At 29.8% G+C, this 23091-nt stretch overlaps 2 protein-coding genes across 2 annotated transcripts; one reads left to right on the top strand and one right to left on the bottom strand.

Moving 5' to 3' along the window:
- Nucleotides 1–12655: 12655 nt before the first annotated feature.
- LOC108489340 (hydroxyproline O-galactosyltransferase GALT2) lies at nucleotides 12656–17129 on the top strand. Its single transcript, XM_017793818.2, has 7 exons — nucleotides 12656–14101; nucleotides 14689–14921; nucleotides 15040–15330; nucleotides 15606–15734; nucleotides 15882–16055; nucleotides 16439–16546; nucleotides 16623–17129. Exons 1-7 carry the CDS (start codon nucleotides 13195–13197, stop codon nucleotides 16827–16829), a joined length of 2049 nt encoding a protein of 682 aa, XP_017649307.1. The 5' UTR covers nucleotides 12656–13194; the 3' UTR covers nucleotides 16830–17129.
- A 94-nt stretch (nucleotides 17130–17223) lies between these two features.
- LOC108489341 (phospholipase A1-Igamma1, chloroplastic-like) lies at nucleotides 17224–19225 on the bottom strand. Its single transcript, XM_017793819.2, has one exon. The coding sequence runs from the start codon at nucleotides 18958–18960 to the stop codon at nucleotides 17374–17376; it is 1587 nt and encodes a 528-aa protein (XP_017649308.1). The 5' UTR covers nucleotides 18961–19225; the 3' UTR covers nucleotides 17224–17373.
- Between the last annotated feature and the right edge of the window lie 3866 nt (nucleotides 19226–23091).

Here is a 23091-nt window from a genome sequence, read left to right on the forward strand (position 1 = left end):
TAAATATTGTTATTTTTCTTCCAAGTTTTATTCTCTTAAACAATTAAATTACCATAATTTTCTTAATATATTGTTATTATTATAAACCTATTTTTAATATTTATACACCATTAATATATTATTTTGAAATTTTTATGATATACAATATTAGAATACTTTTTTTTTGCAATATCTTTTACCGTATGTAAAAATATCATTTAAAATTTAAAAAATTAAAACAAATTTTTTATGAAAATAATTTATTTTCACATTTTAAATAAATAAATAAATAAATTCCATAAATAATTGTTTTAAAAGATGTTAGTGGTATTTTGTTTTCCTCTCACTTTCTTTTTCGTACAAAAGCAACAGCTCACCTCTTAGATTTGTGGGGTCCATCCACTTTCGCCATCTAGATTTGGTGGCCCCCACCTTTCCCTACGTCGCCACTCCAACTGCCCCGGCTTCCCCGCCTCAACAGCTTGGCTCGGCTCGGCTCTAGCCATGTACATGCCGTACGTACCATACTATTACTACAACAAGTCATGCACAAATATAATAAAATTAATAAATAGTATTTTCTTAATATATATATATATACAGTAAAAAGTTGACTTCCTAATTTTAGAATTTATGAATTAAAATATATTTCTTACCTAATGTGATTTTAAGAATGAAATATTATTTATTAAAAATAATTGGAAATAGAAATGTCAAATTTTGTTTTCCGAAATTTCAAAGTTATGGGAAGAATTTTTTTTTAAAGCTGCCATTATGTGTTGGTTTTTTTTTTTCATTAATCATTTATTTATTTGCATGTAATTAGGGACCCACATGACAGGATCTGAACAAATGGGTCCTATTTACAAAAGGATCCATTTTCTATGATATATTATTTAACCATTTAAATTTATTGCATAAAAAAATTTAGGCGTTAACAGCTTAGCATTATAAATTAAATTATTTTTTAAAATTTATATAATTTTTTACAAATTTTAAAAAATAAATTGAGATCAATTTAATAATAGTAATGTGTTTTTATCATCTAATAGTAGGGTTCATCGAAAAAGCTTTAGCCCATGCTCAAATGTTCGGCTCCTAATATCTCAGCCCATCTAGCATGCTTCATGCCTTATTAAATAAAAAGGTCAAATCCTGTTATTAGTCTCTGTATTATGTATAAGTTATGAATTTAGTCTTGATACTTTAATTTGATTAATTTTAGTTCTTATATTTTTTGATTTGATCAATTTTCGTCCTTGTATATTTTGAATCTTAAGATTCCAATTTTGACCAAACAACAGCAGTTAAATTGTTTGGTTAAATATCGGTATTGATCTTGTACTGTGAGTAAAGTTGGAGATTTAATCCATATTCTCCAATTTGATCATTATTTTGGTTAATTTTTTTTTCCTTTTTTTCTTTTTATAAGGGCTAAAATAATTTATTTTTGCTTTTTGATATTATATTGTTAGGTGGATCTCAAAAGATATGAAAAATCTCCCTCCAAGTTGTACATACGACTTTCATCGAATTTGGTTTTCCACAAAATTTCATATGCATCTATGAGATCAAGTATGGAATTTTGTTTGCTCACTTTAAATTGAGTATTTGTTTCTCTCCCTTCCTGGTAGGATTAGAAATCATGTATTTTACATATCCATAGATTAAGTCATTGGGTTTCCGAAACAATGTAAAAAGAATGCTTTGAATCTTTGTTATTTGACCCTACTTGTTCTAAAAGAATCTATAAGATTTTAAAAATAGCATAACCTAACTTAATGAATCAAATAACTACCGTTTTGTGAAGACTAAAATTATAAAATTAAAAAAAAAGTATAATGACTAAAATGACCATATCAAAATATATGACTTAAATCCATAACTTACACATAATATACGTAGTCTAACCTAGTGAAAATGATTAAAAAACACTAAAATATAGCAATTATTCAAATTAAAGCACCGACTTTTTTTTTTCTTTTAACCCCCAAAAACGAGATCTTAAATCCAATTTCAGCAAATTTAGGGCAGTGTGCTTAGCTTGATTCCTAAGCAATTTTAGATTCAGTGCATCTAAAACTTATTATTAAAATTTAAAAGGATAATTACTAAGTAAATTATTATGTATTTAAAATACTTAACGTTAATGCATGAAATTATTATCCAATTATTAACTATTATAAACTAGAAAGCATTGGCAATGAATTTTTAAACTGTCTTAAAAAGTTCAAAAGGTAGCTTATATGAAGTATAATAAAAATAAAATATGTGACAATATTTGAAGTTTTTTTTAACAAATTCATTATAAAATTTGACCATGTCTATTTATATATATATATAATGTCTAAAATTTTCCATAATTGATAGTTCCTCTCCAATTTATAAATAAAAATATACGTTTCAATGTTTTTTCATGCTGATTGAATTAAAATTGAATCAGATAATATTTAAAATTAAAATACTCAATATTGTAATATAAGGCGCTTCTACAATGATAAATTAAAATAATATCTCGTAATTAATTTTAACGTTGTTCAATTTTCTTTTAATGATGTTGTTTCACTATTTGGAACATGCTTGCCGACCCTTTTAGAAACATCTAAGTACGCAGACAGAAAGAAATTAAGGTTTCATGGGGTTATTTATTTATGTATGTTTTTTTAGGTTAAAGCAACATTTAGTCCTTAAATTATGTAATTTTTTTAATTTAATCCTTGAACTTGGTTTGATTTAAATATATAATATAAAAATTATAAAAGTTGTTATAAAATATATATTGAAAATTTTAAGTCCCTTTTTAAATTCAAGTGATAATGTAATATAATATCAAAGTGCCACAACATCAAACCTTCACGAGTCAAACTTTAAAGACCAAATTCAATGGTGAAGGCAAAAATTTTTTAAGAGGGCCAAAATTAAATTGTAATTTTACGATATAATAAAAATAAATTTTCATAATTTTAATAGCCTCTATCTTTATAATTTTAAAAGATTAAATCAAAATTTTATCATTTTAAGGGGTAAAACTATAATTTTAACTTTACTAATTTAAAATTTTTAAATTTTCAAATGGCCTCAATTAAAAAAATTTCATTTTAAGGGGGACCAAAGTCCCTGCCAGCCGTGCTAGTTTTGCCCCTGACTAAATTTAAAAAAGCTGCTAAATTCCAAAACTAACATGAACAAAAAAAGGTTTAAGGACCAAGATGAGCAATTTGCAAAGTTTAAGGACTAAATATTATTTTAATTTTTTTCCAAGTAAGTTAACCTTTACTTTTTCTCACATGGTACTGTTGGTTTACAGTGTCAAATATATGCTTTTTAAGGTTGTTTTATTTTTACAGTATCATCAAACAAAAGCAGTTTTGAGGTTGTTAATTACCTTTTTTTTTTTAATTTTTTGAAAACTGCTTTTGTGACCTTATAACAGACAAAAAGCATATAATTTGAAGTATTAATTAAGAAAAGTAAGATGCCCAATCCAAGAAACACCCATGAATATATACATATACATATATATATATATATATATGCTTATGTAATGGCCAAAATTGGAACTTAGTGAAGTATTAGACTGACATAATTAAGACAAAAATATATGGTTGTTGTCCCTAATCACCCTGTCTATTTTCAAAAGGATTTCTTAATCCTGAATTTCCTCAAAACATTTAACTTAAAAGTGTGTTTTGCAATATCCTTTAATTAATATGTATAAGACAAGGGTCATCAACAAAAATGGTACTACTAATGGGAGGCCAACATGAATAACATTAATTGTGTTTTAATCATGTTTAAATGGTCTAATCACAACAACATCACTAATTGATGTTGAAACTTTGAAAAACATCATTAACCAATGATTAAATTGATAATTAATAATATTAATAATCCAAGAGGGGGGCAAGATGGAGACCAAACAAATCCTAGGATCTTTTCTTGATCATGTTTTGGGTGACAAAGAGTCTCCAAAAAAAAAGAAAACAACAGTAACGTAATTACCTTATTTTCATTAATCCTGATGTTTGTTGACCATCCTCCTATGAAGTCTAATTGTGGTTTTAGTCCCTTTGTAATGCTGAAAATTGGAATTTTATCCCTCTACTTTTATAATATTATTATTATTAGTAGGTTTAAATCAAAGTGAACATCCAAATTAACATAAATTATTATTTTCTCAACCTTGAAAAACAAATTAGTAGAAAATAATAATAATCAACTTCAGGTAGCCCAATTTTTTTATATTTTTAATTTAACCCCATTTATGGGAATACTAAAATTTTCTATCTGCTCTGCCAAACTGGATTTGAATAATTTAAACAACATATAGATATTCTAACATTGACCATACATTATTATTATTGGGTAAATTATTATTATACAATGGGACCACTTTTTTAATTTTGAAGCACTTACATTAAATCAGCTGCACAAAAGCATGGGTCAATTCTTAAAATAATCTGGGTTTCAGATGCAGATCTTCTTATGGAATTTTTAATTAAATGTTGAACAATTAAAAAATTAAATTTTAATTCGATCGACATGAGTATTGTTATCAATGCAAGAAAATATAGATTCGAGTATGCTGAAACGCGTTATTCTCTTATTTATAGGTTGAAGAAAGACTATTTGCGAAAATTTTAATATTTATCTATGTTTATTTTTATGAAAAATAATTTGATTAATAAAAATGAATTTCGATTTTTTTAGAAAATAAAGTAACTTTGAAAAAATATCAGTCAATAAGGATTGATTTCTTTTGGCTTAAAACATATTGGTTCCCACTTATAGCAATGGACCCTTAACAATAAAAGATGATAAAATAAAATATATATTTAAAATATTTGATATAATAAAATCATTTAAATAATGATTAATACATTTAAAAATGTTTTTCTTTCAAAAAAAAATCCAATGGATTTTAAATGTTTGGATTTCTACATGGATGATAATCTAGAATATACATTTCTTCAATGTTGAAATAAATAATGTAAAGCATTGTTTGAGGTGTTGAAAAGGCATCAATATACATTATAGTGTGGGACAGTGGGGGAATAAATTAAGGTACAAGAGGCACAGCTTAGATAATATGAATCCCTAGACATTATTTGAGCAAATTTATTTTCTCTTTTCTTTGGTAGGTTTGTGAGAAAATGTTTTTTTATAAATATAATCATATAAATACAAATTTCATGGATGAAGTGGATGATAAAAAAATAGGGAGGGAGCGGGTGAGATACTCTCATCTCATTCATCTTTGCTTTATATTTCATTCATTTGTACTGTAAAAAATTGATAAGATTGACTGAATGTTTAGACAATAACACATGGAGTGCCTTGTTTACCTTATGTTGATGTACATGGATTAATTTTAACAGCACAAATAGATGAAAATTTTAATAGAAAAATCAGTTTGTTCTTTGAGTTAATGTACAGAAATTACATTATTTTTTTTAAAAAAATAAATAAAATAAAATACAATCTAACTCTTAATATAAGTTCCTCTGCTATACTTTTACCCAATCTTTTTTGGCTAAGGGAGGTGCAAATTCAATCATGAATGGGATAGGAAATGGGATGAATGGTGTAAGAATCAAAACCATGAACATGTGAGTGAAAGAAACCATGTATGGGCTACCTCACTTCCTCCACTTTTTTCCACCAGCTTCCAATTTCGGCCTACCTTTATATATATATATGTACACACATAAAAGGCAGGCTTTTGACCAGATCAGTGCTTGAATTGAAGGGCCTCAAATCATTGTGTTTTTTTGGCTGTTCTATTTTATATTCATTTTTCAAATTTGGGTGAGTTATGTAGGACCTTTTAATTTTTATTTTTGCCCCCATCAAATTGCTAAAGAAGGCAAAAATATGTTTGGTGTTTTGAGACATTTAGTAAACTTAGATTGGACATCCTCAAAAAGCAAACCCAATAACAAGAACTTCAAAAATCAACAATTGGGAGATTTCACTTTTTAGCCCAGTTTAGAATGGGTGCTATCATTTTTAGCCCAATTTAGATGCCCCTTATATCCAAGTTAATTAACTCCAAAATCTATACCGGCCTTTTTCAAGAAATTGGGCCAGATTTAGTAAGTAACTTAAAATAGTTTCAAGTTATCCCTTTATAAACAAATACATCTAATTATATTTAAAGTGGAATCCAATTTTTTTATATAAAATATTTAAAATTATTCATAACTATTTTTCTAATACTTAAATAGGAAGATAAATACACTCGAACTCAAATATTTTTACATTAACAGTAATATTGATGACAATGAACTAAGGATGGGTTTGGATGGGCGATGTGTTTACCTATAGATAGTGTAAAAACATTGGTGGCGGTAAGATTAGATACTATGGCGATACCGTAACGTGAGACAAAAAATAAACTAAACGCACCGCATCACATCCAATCGCTCATCCAAATCCGTTCTAACACTCTATCTACATGATACTGATATTCATTACTTTGTATTTTAATTCATTTAACTTGTGATAACCCTGAGCAAAATTTTAACTTTAAGATTTTGAGCCAAATTTATCAAAATAATTACTTAACGAAAATTGAATAAATAACTTGTTTTATTAATGATAGAAGCTAAGTGATATTATATGATGAAAATTTAAAGTTTTCATAATTCTCAATTTCTAAAGTGAAAATATTAAGCACTAAACCAACGTACTTTAATTTATTTATTCAATATTTAAACTGTACATAACTTCAAATTTTAAAAAGGAACTTTTGGGTAATGTTGAATGTTGAGCATAAAGATTTAGGGCTTATCCCAATATATTCCACCATTGTTAAGGCAAGGGATTCTTCACTTTTTGGAATCAAGAAATGGACAAGATGACCAACTTTGTTGTTTACATTCATTGTGATGAGGAATCTTTAGGATCTTCCATTACGTTCTCAACATTTCATTTTGTTGATATTGTATATAATTAGAGAAGAGTATAAAGAAGAGGGTAGTGATTGCTATGGAGGTTGGTTCACTTAATCAAAGTTAAGAGTTAGAGGTTTATGACATAAAAGCTAAGGGTTGAAAGAGTGTAGGCTTAGTATTTTTTAAGGGTTGATAATTTTCTTCATCGTTCCTAGAAATATTTATAGGTAGAGGTCCCATGTAAGATAATGTTAACGTGTTGGACTTAACATCTAGCTATCATTACGGAGCCCATAAGAGAGATGTCTTCAATTAGGCGAGGATGTCTGTGATAAGATAAATATTGTCATTCAATATTCTAGCTTTAACGAGATAAAGCAGTTGAGCCCATATGGTGTCTGGTCACCGACATATTTATATTCTTGGTAGAGATTAGATTAATCATTGTATGAATAGTTATGCCAGAAGAAGAAGCTCACATGTGACCTTCCTATTATCTAATGGCAAAGTTACTATTTAAACATTTTCTTGAATTGCCGCGTTTCCTATCACGGTTAGAAATATAACATACCAAAAACTGATTCTCATATAATCAAATACTTAAAAACTAAACCAAACAAAAACATATACCAATAATTTTGGTCTACTTCATATGTCAATTTCATGTTTTTCTTTTTATCATCCTTATGGGGAGTTTTAGTAACATACGAAGTGTGCCCTAAATCTAATTAAAATGGACCAATATAGTTTTAGTCCTTCTATTTGTCGACAAAATGGTTTTTTCCCCTTTCATAACATAACCAGCGAAAGGTAAATCATAAACAACGTCAATACAAATTCGTTTTATTGGCTCAATACTTATTAGTTATAGTATTTTTTATTAAAATTTAAAAAAAAAAATTGTAGAAATAATGAGAATTTTTAAACATTTTAGGAAAGTACAATTATTTTTTTTAGAAAAACTAAAAAGTTTTCAAAAAATTAAGCAGACTTAACTAAAATTTTCAATTTAGAGGGCCACCAGTATCATCTGCCCTGGTGACCCTATTGTATGTTTTAACCTTAAATTGGATTGTCTCACCTAAACTTTTTCATTGAGGCTTTGATTTAATGGAAATATTAATGTCTTAGTAATTTTGTAATAATGTTCAAATTCCATCTTATATAAATAATGTGTATATTTATTTTTATTTAAATTTATTGTTGGGCTAATATTCTCTTATGTTGTAGGTACGAGAGTTTGAGTTCGATTCTAAACAAAATTATTTCTCTTTCCCAATTATAAAAAAAAATATACATTATTGTAAAGTCATTGGAGGTGTTTTAGATACCCCTTATTTAGGGTTTGTTTATGGAGAGATACTTTATGTAATTTAAGGTATTTGGGGAGGGTAATTTGTAACGATTAGAGTTGGTGTTGGGGCTGCAATTAATTTCGTGTGTAAGGGTAGATTATTGGGCTTAAACTAACAGGTGATTTAAATAATTGTTGAATAAAATCATTCTTTAAGCGAGGCCTCCACATTTATAGGATTGAAAAATTCAAATTGCGTTAACAAATATCATGCGTTGATTCTCTCTTTACTTATTTTTTTTAACTCCTTTATATTTTTGAGCTGATTGTACAACCTCTCGAGTTTTGTCCAGCTTCTATTCTAACAGAAGTTAAAATGAAATTATTAGCCTGAAAATAGGTCAAATATCAAGTTTTGTTTAAACAATTGTAAATCAAATTTTATTGTTCTACTAATAGGTCAAATACCATAGTTAGAAGTGCAAACCGAAGACTTTTTCAACTCTTGCCATATGCAAACATGATTTATGTATTTACTTCATAGTGTTGTTGCAAATTTGCATGCAATAAAAGGTGAAACATTATGGAAGGTTCTTGTACAATTTATTTTAGCAGATTTAGTATTTCTATTATAATTTTATTATTTAAATCATATTATTTTTTGAAATTTGTATTTTCAGTTTAAGGATAAAATTTTTCGTGAACTAAATCAAATAATTTGATGTGCCTATTTTTTAAGTATGTATCGATATGGAATGTATACATTTTTTTTATCGAGTTAGACAAATATTATACATTTTCTTCTTCTTTTTAGGTGCGTAAAAATGTCCCAAGTATTCAAAAGAATATCAAGATATACATGTTATGTCATCACATTAAAAATGGTCATATCAAATTATTAATATAATTAATGAAAAAAATTAGTTTGAGATTGATAATGCCATTTAAAAAAATCAAGGAATTAGAAAATATGAAATTATAATATAAAGACTAAATATGTAAAAAAAACACACACACACGAGTTAATTGGTAATTTTAAAAAATTCAAAATGATCTATAAAGTAAGGAGAAGAGAGAAAAATTGGACACTTTTATTTATAGTGATTTGGCCCCAATTACCTAGATATATGTAGTGCTTTAGCTTTTCACCACAAAAGATTTCTCACTCTATATTTCTCACAAGGCCCTTTTCTCATAAATATTTTGTGGCTTATTAGTAATTCACCAATTACGAATTTATATAAATATAAAGTAACCTCTTTGAAGGTTTTGCATTTACAAAGTATGGTTTACTAAATAAATAAATAAATGAGAATAACAAAAGAGATTACAATAAAAGCTTTGAGAGAATGCAAGAAAAATGAAACAAAAGTTGATTCTTTTGCTTTTGATTTTTGGACGTGTGTCTCTTGTGTCTTATAGTATTTTTTATTTTTATTTATATTAATGAATGAATTTGTGAATATTTGGAGTGGTTGGGGTGGAATAGAGTAGTTGAAAGCATTAATTTCAAGCTAGTAAAAACATTTTTGCAACTCAGGTATCAACACTTATCAAAGGGGAATCGATGCTTGGCTAAAAAGAACCCGTTTATAGCAGTTATAAATGTACGTCTCAATACTTTTAAGGCAAGTGTTGACGCTTGCAAGTTAAGTCTTGATACTATGCCTTCCAAATGAGTTCTCGAGCTACTGGCTTACAATGTATCGAGGTCTACACCCGTAGTATTGATATTTAGTTACCAAAATACCTTCCAAATGAGTGCTAGGCCTATTGAGTTGCAATGTGCTAAGACCTAGATCCCTAGTATTGATATTTAGCTATTAAAATGTTTTAAAAATATTTTAAACATTGAAACACTTTGGTATTGACTCAAAAATATTTGGATAAGTTGAAATACATTTGAAGCATGTTTTGAAATGCTTTGCAAGTCTCGAAAATGTTTAAACACTAACATTACATTTGGTTGCAGTATTATTTTTTACGCATGCTTTAATATATAGGTTAGCAATAAACTCATTCAATTGATAATCTTTAGCCACTTCCATGACTTATTTTTAGCAAAGAGAAATATACGGTAGACTAACTGATATTTCTATCAGTTAATGAAAGAGCCTAATGCAAAAAAAAAAAAAAAACATGTTGGGTCTTTGAAATAGGACGAATCATTTTGATAATAGTCAATTTGATCTGTTTTACCGAGAAAGTCTACGGTTATAGCCCTATATTTTTAATTACACGAATCGACTATCATGGTGTTTATGGTTTATAATTTTGATCATAATGGCACATATAGGTTGTTTGGCTAATGCAGCCTGTATGGTTTGGTCAAGTATTTAGCCATTTGATTTGGCTTATTTTGATACTTGTTGTTATGTGTGTATATATATATAAGTAAATGGCCTTGTCGTATTGATATCTGTCTATCATGTGAGAGTGTGATAGTTGTGAATTAGATTTTGGGTATCAATTGATTTGCATAATTATAAGTGGCCAATTGAGGGGCCTATATGTACTATGATGTTATGCGATTTTATAACGTGTTATAAGCTTGGTATTGACTGGTTTTGAATGCCTATTTGTGCCATGGTTATATGCAAATTGAGGTGTGTAAGTTGGCACGACTTTGGGTGAGAACAATGGCTTGAGTACTCGATTTAGTCCCGAACCACTTTTAAAGTTTATTTTGGGTCTCGATGGCTTATATTAGGGACTATATGAATGTATATGAATGAATTTTGTTTTCTTTGAGAATTGAATCATGAAAGGTATGATTGTTTGACTTATAAGTCCGGTAATACTCCGAAATCTTGTTCTGGTGTCGAATACAAGTTAGGGGTGTTACACTCACCCTTAGTCGTAAAGTTCATTTTAAATATTGTTATTTCAAAAACTTGGGATATCAAAATTAACAACACATAGTATAGTATAAGAACTTATATAGAAATATTTGACCATAAATGATTGTATTACCCGTAAGAATTAATTGTAACAAATATCCTCAAATTATGACTTTCATTTTAAATTGGTTCACAAATTTTAAAACCTTTTAATTATATTCCTAAATTATTGTGTTTGTGTCAATTAAATTTTTTCATTAATAAAATCTTTAATTTAACCATTAAATAACAAGTCAATTTTTAAAATAATAACTAAAAATAAAGGAGATAGAGAAGAGGGACTTTTGTAAATTTTTTAAAACCTTACAACTAAAAATTTTCATAAATATTTAAACATAAAAGTTTATTAATTTATACTTTTTAAAATAAAAATATATATTGTGAAGCTCCATTGTAGTATGTTCTTTTCTTTGTATTTTATTTTATTATAAATAGAAAAAGAAAGTCAAAATAGATAGTTGATGGGCATAAAGCCTTTCATAACAATTAAAACAAAATTTCTTGGTGTTGAAAACGATCATGACATGGTCCGCACCAAATGTGTATATTGTTACATAATCATCAGTTTAATAAAACCATTAAAATAACATAAAAATAATAATAATGGTGCTCATGGGTCTGGTCAGATTGGCTTCAGATTGAGTTTAAGCATGATATTAACATATTTTATATTTCTCTAAGCTCGGCCCAACTCGAAAAATGAGTTTAAAATTTTGCCAAAATCTGCTTATATTTACAAAAGTCTAACACAAGCCTATTTTAGGTCAATTTATATTATTTATTTAAATTTTAAAAATATTTATATTATGTTATTTTAATGTTTAAAATTTAATAAATTTTATTTATTAAAATTTTTATATAGTCATCTTAACATTATTTTAATGTTTAGATTAAAGTAATATTATTTATTTCAGTATATATTTATTTTTTAGTATGTTCTAAATTACATAATATAAAATATTATAAACTTAAAACCGGATTAGACTTATACCTTGAATGTTTAAGCCCAAGCCCATATTTTAAACGGGCCTAATTTTTTTGCCCAAACTCATTTTTCGAACATAATATTTTTATACAAACTCTCTTAAATTTCAGGCAGGCTTTTGGACCTAGGCGTGTGACCCGACCCATAAACAAGTCTAATTGTCTTTACATCTTAATATATAATTTAATATAGGTTTATTTTTGCACTCTCAGTCCATTTACTTCTCAAACTCTTGAAATATAGTCTTTTTATTTCTGATTTTAAGAATTTAATCTTTTTTACTTTATTTTAATTCGTCTTTCTTTTAAAAATTGAATATATGACGTTCTAATATTCAAAAATAAAATTTTAATCGATAACAAATATTCAAATTTAAGGTAAGTCAAATTAGCCATGCTATAATTTTTAATTTAATTTAATTTAAATTAAAAGTATAGAGATTAAAATTAAAGTTACAAAGAGTACAAGGACTGAGGAAGAATTAGTCCTTAGATAAAAAGGATAAAACTTTGATCCCAGCCACTTCAAATATATTTCAAATACTTTTTTTGCAGTTAAGTCCTTCAACTTTCACTTATTCCCGTTTAGCAGTTTCCAATTTACGCTTTGCGCACGTTAAAGATTACGGTCTTATTATAAGTTATACCCATCTCTCTAATTTCTCTGTTAATTTTTTTTTTTGGTTTTGTTTCTTTGGTCATTTTTTGGTCTTTTGAAAGTCTCTTATTAACAGACAATCTCAATAAATTTACATTTTTCTTTACAATATAATCTCTAAATATTAGGCTCCTCCTTTCTCGAGATCGAACCCCATTTCAAGAATGCCGGTGAAATATTGAGGGAGGTTGGCTTCCACGTTTAAAAAAAAAAAAGGATCAAATTTTGGTTCCCACCCGTTGTTTAATTGCGACATTGCCTGATTTGGAGGAATAAGGTTTGATTTTTCCTTGCTTTCTTTGTTTGGAAAAAGATTAGGGTTTTATTGATCTGAGTTGTTATATGTGTGGAATTTTCAAGGCTTGGGTGAATCTAGATTTTGCTATTTTTTTATGGGTTTTTTTGTCTGGTTAAGGAGTTTATTGGAATTTTTTTGAGTTTGATGAAGTTTATTTTGTGGGTTTGCTTGTTGGGTATTGTAAGATGAAGAGGGTAAAATGTGAAATCCCCACTGGGAGGAGATTCAAGTTGTCTCATTTCTTGTTGGGTTTAGGAGGATTATACTTAATCTTCATAGCTTTTAAGTTTCCATATTTTTTGGAGATAGCAGCAGTTTTGAGTGGAGAGGATAGCTATGATGGATGGAATGGGAAAGTGGTTGGGGATGTTAATGATGGAGATTTGAGTAAACCCTTGGTTAATTCTGTTTATAAAGATATGTTTCACCGGAAATTAGAGGATGAGCTAACCCAGGATGCACCTATGAGGCCTACTGAGGAACCTTTAGAGGAAGGGAGAGATGGAGTACAGCCTATTAAGCCACTTAAGCATCTTTATGGTCGAATAACAGGTGAGGTTATGCGGCGAATGAATAAAACTAGTGAATTGTCAGTGCTCGAGAGAATGGCTGATGAGGCTTGGACTTTGGGATTAAAGGCATGGGAAGAAGTTGATGAGTTTGATGGAAAGGAGATTGGACAGAGTTCTTTGTTTGATGGGAAGCCCGAGTCATGTCCTTCATGGTTATCTGTCAATGGAGAAGATTTGGCAAGTGGAGACAGGCTAATGTTCCTTCCATGTGGTCTAAAAGCAGGTTCTTCAATTACAGTCGTTGGCACTCCTCGATATGCTCATCAGGAGTATGTACCCCAGCTTGCAAAAACGAGGGGTGGTAATGGCCTAGTGATGGTTTCACAGTTTATGGTTGAATTGCAAGGATTGCAATCTGTGGATGGGGAAGCTCCACCAAAGATTTTACATTTGAATCCTCGATTGAAAGGAGATTGGAGCCGCAAGCCAGTCATTGAGCATAACACATGCTATAGAATGCATTGGGGTACAGCTCAAAGATGTGATGGTTTGCCATCCAAGGACGATGAAGACATGCTCGGTAAAATTTTATCAAGCATCACCAGTTTTCAGTTTTTTGCTTCTTTTCTTATTTATTTTTCCTTTTAAATACTGAAATTAATCATGCGTTTATTTGGAGGGAATAAAAGAACTACGAAGTTATAACTGGTTGAACATAAGCCATCTTATGCCAATTTTATGTTTGATGAGAAATAAATTTGTGGTCAAGAAACAAGAACATCACTGAAATTTCTGAATCATATTGGTTTACAGGATGCATTATGGAATTATCTTGAAAAACTTCTTATTTTTTCTTAAATGTTTTAATGGTATTTCTATAGGAAGATTACTGCTTACTATGAGTATTATAGGCAGGCTTTAAGCTGCTAATTTACACAGAAGTAGTTTCCAGTTGAAACAATTTGTTGTGCTTATGTTTGCATGTGATTAGACACTAAAATAATAGGAGGGAGGGACATGTTACGAGTCTGGTATTTTGCATGTGGATGAGAGAACTTTCAAGTAGTATTTTTGTGACTTTGTTCACTTTATGTCTTCTATTTTTGTTTGCGTTTTGGAAAATTCCAAGGACATTTATCAAGTACCTAATACCTATACTTTTGGCAGTTGATGGATATCGAAGATGTGAAAAATGGATCCGGAATGATGTTGTAGACTCGAAAGAGTCCAAGACAACTTCTTGGTTTGGACGGTTCATTGGAAGGGCACAGAAACCAGAAGTAACCTGGCCATTTCCTTTTGCAGAGGGCAGGCTTTTTATCCTGACTCTGCGTGCTGGTGTTGATGGATACCATATCATTGTTGGGGGACGACATGTGACTTCATTTGCATATCGCACGGTATGTTTATCTCAAGTAAAAAACTGATGTTTGTGCTTTCCAACATCTCTATCAATGCATCTAATATAGCCTTGGAAATCTCATACTATGATTGATCACATAAAAACTGTATTTTCAGGGTTTTTCACTTGAAGATGCAACAGGGCTGGCCATAAAAGGAGATGTGGACATTCATTCAGTTTATGCAACCTCTCTTCCCACCTCTCATCCAAGTTTTTCCCCCCAAAGAGTACTGGAAATGTCACCAAAATGGAAAGCTTCTCCCTTGCCTAAGAGATCAATTCGACTTTTTATTGGGATTCTCTCTGCTACTAATCACTTTGCAGAACGCATGGCAGTTAGACAAACTTGGATGCAATCTTCAGCCATCAAGTCTTTAGATGTAGTGGTCCGTTTCTTTGTTGCACTGGTAAGGTCATTAAACCTTTCGATAGATTTTAAGATCGTGTTAAGTACCTAATTGTTATGCATCCTAATATTTCAATTTGTTTCACAAATATCAACATGAGATTTTGGAAAAATAAGTGTTGGAATGTCTGTTGGCCAGTATGCCTTTTATCTATTCATATACTCTTTATGGCTCTTAAGTAGCTGTCCTTTCTGGACATTCTTCTCCAGCTATCAATGTGTAAATTGTTTGTATCACTTATTCTTGTCTTTACTTATTTATGTAATAAATTGCAGAATCCTAGGAAGGAGGTGAATGGAGTGCTGAAGAAGGAGGCAGCTTATTTTGGTGATATTGTAATTTTGCCATTTATGGACCGCTATGAGCTTGTGGTTCTTAAAACTATTGCAATTTGTGAATTTGGGGTGAGTTCATGGTGTATCTTTCTTCTATTTCATTTCCAGAAAGGCTGTTCCTATTTTCTAACCCATGTTTCATTTCATTTTGTGGTGTTTCTCTGAGTTGAATTTCTTTTAAATGTGATTCTGAATCTCCAAATTTTGTCAATACAGGTGCAGAATGTGACTGCTGCTTACATCATGAAATGTGACGATGACACATTTGTTAGAGTTGACAGTGTCTTGAAACAAATTGATCGTATCTCTCCTAAAAGGTCACTTTATATGGGCAATCTCAACCTTCTGCACCGCCCTTTGAGAAATGGAAAGTGGGCTGTTACCTATGAGGTATGTCAGTATGTAGACATATATACTAGTTTTTCTACCTTTTATGATTTTCCATCCGTTTGTCTTCTTCATTTCATAAGGTCGCATTTGCTTCATTTTATTTTAGATTTCTCAGTTACAAAATGCAAAGTTGGTGTCTGAAATTGAAATTGTTTACTTTTGTTGTATAATCATAAGAAGCTGCAAAACAATATTGCTTATTGTGGTTTCTCATATTTAACATCTATAATTCTAAAATGTCTTTACTATTGACTTTGTTGTATTAGAAGCATTCTTGGTAGTTAAAAGCAAGTATGCTCATTGGCTCAGAATTCAGATATGTTGCTTCGATAGTTAAGTTGGATACTGTGCATTCCTTAATGTGTTATTGTCTGATATAACAGGAGTGGCCTGAAGAAGTTTATCCTCCCTATGCCAATGGACCTGGATACATTATTTCCAGTGATATTGCCAAGTTTATTGTCTCACAACATGCCGATCAAAAATTAAGGGTTAGTTTTAAAAATTCCTGTTTTTTCCCATCTACTGCTTCAGTTTTATCAGCTCCATTATTTTATATATTGACAGCTTTTCAAGATGGAGGATGTGAGTATGGGAATGTGGGTCGAACAATTTAACCAGTCGACGACTGTCCAATACTCCCATAGTTGGAAGTTCTGTCAATACGGATGCATGGTAGACTATTATACTGCACATTACCAATCCCCGAGGCAGATGATTTGTCTTTGGGACAAACTTTCGAGAGGTCAGGCACGCTGTTGCAACTTCAGATGACAACCGTCAACTCCTGTCGTTTGTTAGAATGACTTTATGTACGTTACCTTCCTCCGCCCTGTATTTTCGCCATGTTCTTCCCATTTTTGTGCGATCAAGTGAGCTCCAGAGGGTTTTAAGTGTTGAGTTACAACCTTCTGTTGCCAAGATACAGATTGTTCTTTGTTAACATCCGACAAGTAGGTTCATTTAGCTTGAATTGTATACGCATTTATGATACTCAGGTTGTTGGAACACTTGGTACTAAACCCCCTTTGCCTTTCAAGTTCTTCTCTTGCTTTCATGTTTTGGTTTCTTTAACCTGTTTTCTGAATTGAATTTGCAATTCTTACCTTTATCATTAATTGTAAGGCTGATGGAAAAAAAGGGAGCATTGCACATTATATTGCTCAAATTTTATACCAGTTCTTTTTAACTATACTATGAATTCAAATCTCACTGTTAAACAAATTAATGAATCTTGGATGAATATTAACAGAAAGGAAAAGAAAAAAAAAAAAAGAACCCCTCAAAATTTGTATCAGTCTCAAATCAACATTTGTATCTAAAATGGAGGTGGCTCTTGGCAGGATTCAATGTTAAGTGGGGAAGGAATGTGCTCAGCTTGTCTTCCTGGTTTAACCCATCTTCCGTATTGGTTCAGCACAAGGCCCTTGAATGGTCTTTCGTACCAACACCCCGGGATTTTTAATTCCTTTATCAGCATATTAGTTGACTTGTTCACCAAGGCAACGTCTCGTCTCGCGTTCCAACGGAACTTTGATGTCTTGCTAACATATCCATCTAACAAATGGAGGTATATCTCCAAGTTATGACACCCTGTATAATCATGATCACGTCTTAAATAGGGGGAATGGAGCATGTTGAGCTTTAATTGTGTGCCGACGTGCCTGTAAATCCATTTCAATCTCCCGGTGATAGCAGTGAATTTGTTGAGAATGGTGTTGAGTATGAATCCTGGTAATTTTGGGACTATATCTTGCTTGATGACAACTCTTAGCGTCTTGACTCCTAGTTCATTGAGCTTTTCTTTGAAGTGTATGTTCCCAACTCTCGGTGCAGCGAAGGAGATGACGCTGATGAAGAGGTCAGGGAAGTAAGTTGCAGCGTCGTAGGCATTGAGGAGTGCCAAGGCACCCCCGAGACTATGGCCACAGAGCGTTAAGCTCACTTCCTCGCCTCTGTCTCGGAAAAACGTTACAAGCCTTCGGATTTCTTCCATGACTTGTTCGGATGCACTCAACTTGTTGTACCTAGTGAACTCACCTTTGGAGCAGTAGACGCCGAGGAATCCACTTTGGACCTTGATATTGGTCTTGCCAAGACGTTGCAGGCTTGTTTTTAAGTCACTATACCACTCGGTTGGAGCCACCGTACCCCGCCAAGCCACGAGGATATCTCGCCTCCCTATTCTCGTGGTTTCAGCATCACCACTAACGGCAACGTACCCCATCCAGTTCGAATCCTTGCTCCAAGTACAATGTGACTTCTCGAACCATTCGGGAACATCGACATGGGACATGGCATAAATGTACTTGGTAACCTTGTAACCATGTTTAGTAAGTCCTAGTTCTTCAAACAGTTTATTCGGGTTGTACCTACAGCTTCCACAAAACTCCGATAATGGATCGAAATCAAAAGCATCGTAAGTCGCCTCGACGAACTCTCCGTACTTGACAACCTCCCGTCTCAACCAAGGATGGAGTGGCTCAATAAGCCCCTCCCAGTTATGCAAACCGTGAAGCTCACGCCATCTCGTGGATATATTCTCGACAGGTGACTTAGTAGGCGTCATAGCATCCCCTCGGTCGACGAAATCAGCCGCTGTGTACGGAAACTGAATGAGCTTCTCCAACGGCATCGTGGGACGGATCGGCTTCTTCTTTTTCATCACGTGTTGGATCGGCCTAATGATGGCAAGATCATGGTGGTTGATTTTCAAGGTCGGGAGCTTGTTAAGATTGGAAGCAAGATGAACACGAAGACGGTTCCTCAGACCAGATTTCAAGGCCTTCTTCATACGCTGCCATGTAACGTTGAGCTTCAATCTCCACACCCTTTTAGTTCTTCTTGCCTTTTCTGGCTTCTGTTTAGCCATATTTCTCATTGGTGACAATTCCATTTTCTCCATAGAAAAAAAAAAAGAAGAAAAAGCTTCTAATATCTATATGTATGTATGTATGTATGTATGTATGTATGTATGTATGTATACAGTTTATATGCAGAAAACAGAACCTTTTATTTTTCTTTTTTTTTGGGGGGCAAATGCCATGGAAGGGTAGGGTTTATATATACGAAATCTGATATCAGAACAGCCATAGTTTTGGTCTAGGAAGTTTCTGAGTTTCATAGCTGCCTTACTGACAAGTCAATAAGGGACTGAATTAAACAAGTAGGAATTTATTACAAGCTTTAACGCGAAGATGGTTACGGGTTGTTAACCATTGGGGGCTGCGTATTTGGATAAGAATATAATAGAGGGTTAATTTACTATTTGGTACCTGAGTTTGAATTTAATGTTTAATTTAGAATTTGAATTTTTTAATTTGATATTTGAGTTTTTTTATTCAATTTAAGTACTTTATTTTAGTTTCAATTTTCAATTCGGCACTTGGGTTTTTTTCTTATCCCATTCAACCGATTGATAAATCTCTAACTTTAGATATTTTTTAAATTGAATCAATTTAAAAAAAAATATCATGATGTGCGTATTTAGATAATAGTTACTCTAAAATCAAAGAGATTTCTTCCTCGATGCATTTATTCAATCCTAGCTCGAATCTATGAATTGTGCTAAAGGTTCAAAATCCATTGGATTAAACATTTTGGTAAATCAATTTCGAAATGCCTTTTCTACTTCTTTTCTAGAATGCCCAATATTTGTTTTACTACCTAAATTGTCAAATATTCATTGGGATAATGAGTACCAAATTGAACACTTAAATTAAATTCAAGTATCAAATAATATATTAACTCATAAAAAACTGATGTGACCAGCAATGGCAGTTAAAGTAACCTTAGTTAAAAGGAAAAATTCTGCATTGGGAAGGGGTTGGTTGGGATTTGGTGAGTCAAATTAATGCTAAAAAAAGAAGGGGTCACCTCCATGCACCTAATATCTTTCTTTAGGGTTTGGCTTTGGTCAATTTTAAGAAAAAAGAAAACATGTGAGGCGTCGGTTTGCAAGTTGGCCATACTTGAAGACGATATATTCTGCTTATCAATAATATTATACGATTTTCAAAGTAGGGTATGTAATGTTTTAAATGTTTTTAAATTTGGTGGAGTTGTTTTGAAGGATAATTATGAATCTTAAATATATATAAAATAATATAATTAAATTTGTGAAATGGACTGCAACACTTAAAACCAAATATATATTCCTTTTATAAAAGAGACCAAGAGCTACATAAAATAACTTTATTTTGTGAATTATATATTTATAAATTATCTATATACTAATAATTAATTTTATATTAAATTTTGATGAATTTTAATATTTATATCATACTCAATATACTTTTACGTATCATGTAATATTTAATTATTTTTATATTATTTAATTGTATAATGTTTGAAATCATTGGATTTAGTAAGAGTTAGATTAGAGGTATTTATAAGTTGAGTGGAGTACATACAAAGTATTTAATCAATTTTAAGTATGGGCTTAGCCTGGTTTGAAAAATGGATTTATTTTTTTTGTTCAAACCCAACTCAATTTAGATTAGTTTTTTATTTAAAAATATAATACATTGAATGTACTAAAATGCTAAAATTAAAGTTTTCTAACACATTAAAAATATTTATATTAAAAACACTACTATAAATATAATATTTTTATTATATTATAAAACACAAATAAATATAACAAATATTTTATTGTATTAAATATAATTTTAAAATTTTATATTTTGGATTGGGTTATTTAGTTGCATAAGTTTTTTTTTAAGTTTTGAATAGTGAGCTTAATTGTTATTGAGTTAGTAATTTAATATAAATATATATAATTATTATTTAACATAAATAATTAATCTAATTATCTTTATAACATAATATATTCGGGTTAGGTCGGGCTTGAGCTAGAAATCTTGCCCAAGGCTCGGCCGATATAGGAATAGGCCTTAAATTTTATCAAAACCCATTTTTCAGATCTTAAATTTTTGTCCAAACCTTCCAATTTTTCGAACAAGCCCTTAAGTCTGGACGAGTGACCTGGCACACGAGCATATCTAAGTTAAACCCATATTCTTGTATAATTATTTTTGACCTAATTTTACTCTCAAGCCCTATATTCTTAAAACTTTTTAGATTTAGTTATTCTACTTTCGATTTAAGAATTTAGTCTCTTTTCTTGTAAATCCATTTAAAAGCACAACTAATGAACTTCTATTAAATTTAAATATTTAATATTTTATTAATAATTTAAAATTACTAATGTGATAATTTAATATGTTTATATTTATTATATTACAAATATATAAATTCATATACGGTCAATAAACAATAAAATATAACTTATTGAAAATACAGATACATATATATATATTTATTTCGGGTAATGTTTCGAAAGTCACTTAGTAATTAGATTTTAAGTGTTTGGATAATTATTGTAATTACACGAGGGTTGCATGTTTGGGTAGCTATTGTAATTGGTTGGTCTTACCAAATTGGAAGTAATAATTGGAGCAACCCAATTATACTTTTCAATTCTTAGGAAGGAGGGTGAGAATTAGAGTAATTATATAGGTAATTACATACAAGATCAATTTTTCTTAAATATTTTTATACAAGTTATAAAATTATATTATAGGCATTTCATGTATAAATGTTTGGGATGATAATAGTAAAAATTTATTATATTATAAATCTTAAAAATATATTAAATTTACATGTTATAAAGGTTTTAAAATATATTTATTTATAAAAATTATGGTCAAGTATAAATATAAATTATTTATGTGTCCATTTTATATATTAAAAATAATATTTATAAAAAAATTATAAATTTTTATCATAAAAATAAATTTTAAAAGTAATGGCAAAAAAAACTATATTATTTATATAGTTGTTATAAAAGTTTTGATAATTTATAAAACCTTTTCTATAAACGTTAAATATTATAAAATTTATATTATTTTAACTTTATCTACGTATTAGAAAAAAATAAAGACATAATCTAACATAAGTTTTGTTCTAAATTAAGTTTTTATAATTGAAGGTATAATTTATTTGAACTATGAACCTAAATATTATACGGTTAGTGCTAATTATACAAATAGAAAATGTTTTCTTATATCATATCGTAGGGTATGGTACTATTTGAGAGAATGGTGTTGGACACAAGCACTATTGACAGCTCGCAAATTCTTTAATTTGAACAAATTTAATATTTTATAATGTGGTTGAAAAGATACTTGATTTTTTAAAAAAATATTTCTCATATTGATAGCATCACATTAGTATAACATAAGAAAAAAGTGGATCGTACTAGCATGTTGTATATTTTATAACTTCTATCATAGGTGAGCTTGATATAATATTCCATATACTTTGAAGAGTATATAGAAGAAAAAGGTCCTAATTATTTTAATGATGTAAATTCAAATTAAAATGATGATGAGCTCGGTCAAAGACCGATAGATGATAATAATAAACATTGTTAAATATTAAATAGGAAATTACCTAATAAATATGCATTAGAACAATTAGATAAAATCGCATATGACGTTTATTTTTCTTGCTATTTTATTAATAATCGTATTATCATATACTTTTTAGACTAATGAATACATATGATGATTTGATTTTAATTTTTGTTATTTGTTTAGAAATTAATTTTTATTATACTAATAAATTTTATGGTAATTAATATTTTTTAAAAATACTGAATTATGTAGTTATGTAATTACAATTTGTACTACCAAACATAAAATAGGAACTACGATATAATTACACATTGTTAGCCAAATTTGTTTAAGAAATTACAATTTTTGTAATTACAAAAGAGTGTAATTACTACCTTAATAATTACACTTTCCAAATAAACCTTAATAAATTTTAAAAATTTAAAGTAATTAATTAATTAAACTATGATTTATTTCTATTATACTTCGAGTAGTAAACCTTGTAGACCTTATAGCGTATCCATAAAGAAGCTTGACATGTGTTTCTCAATGGAACCAACAACACTGCGAGCCCAAAGTTAATCCCCGAAATCTAGAGTTAGTTTGCAAACCTCAACTAGGCAAACTTCAGAACAAGG

This window comes from Gossypium arboreum, chromosome 10 (genome assembly GCF_025698485.1).
Source record: "Gossypium arboreum isolate Shixiya-1 chromosome 10, ASM2569848v2, whole genome shotgun sequence".
Taxonomy (NCBI): Eukaryota; Viridiplantae; Streptophyta; class Magnoliopsida; order Malvales; family Malvaceae; genus Gossypium; species Gossypium arboreum.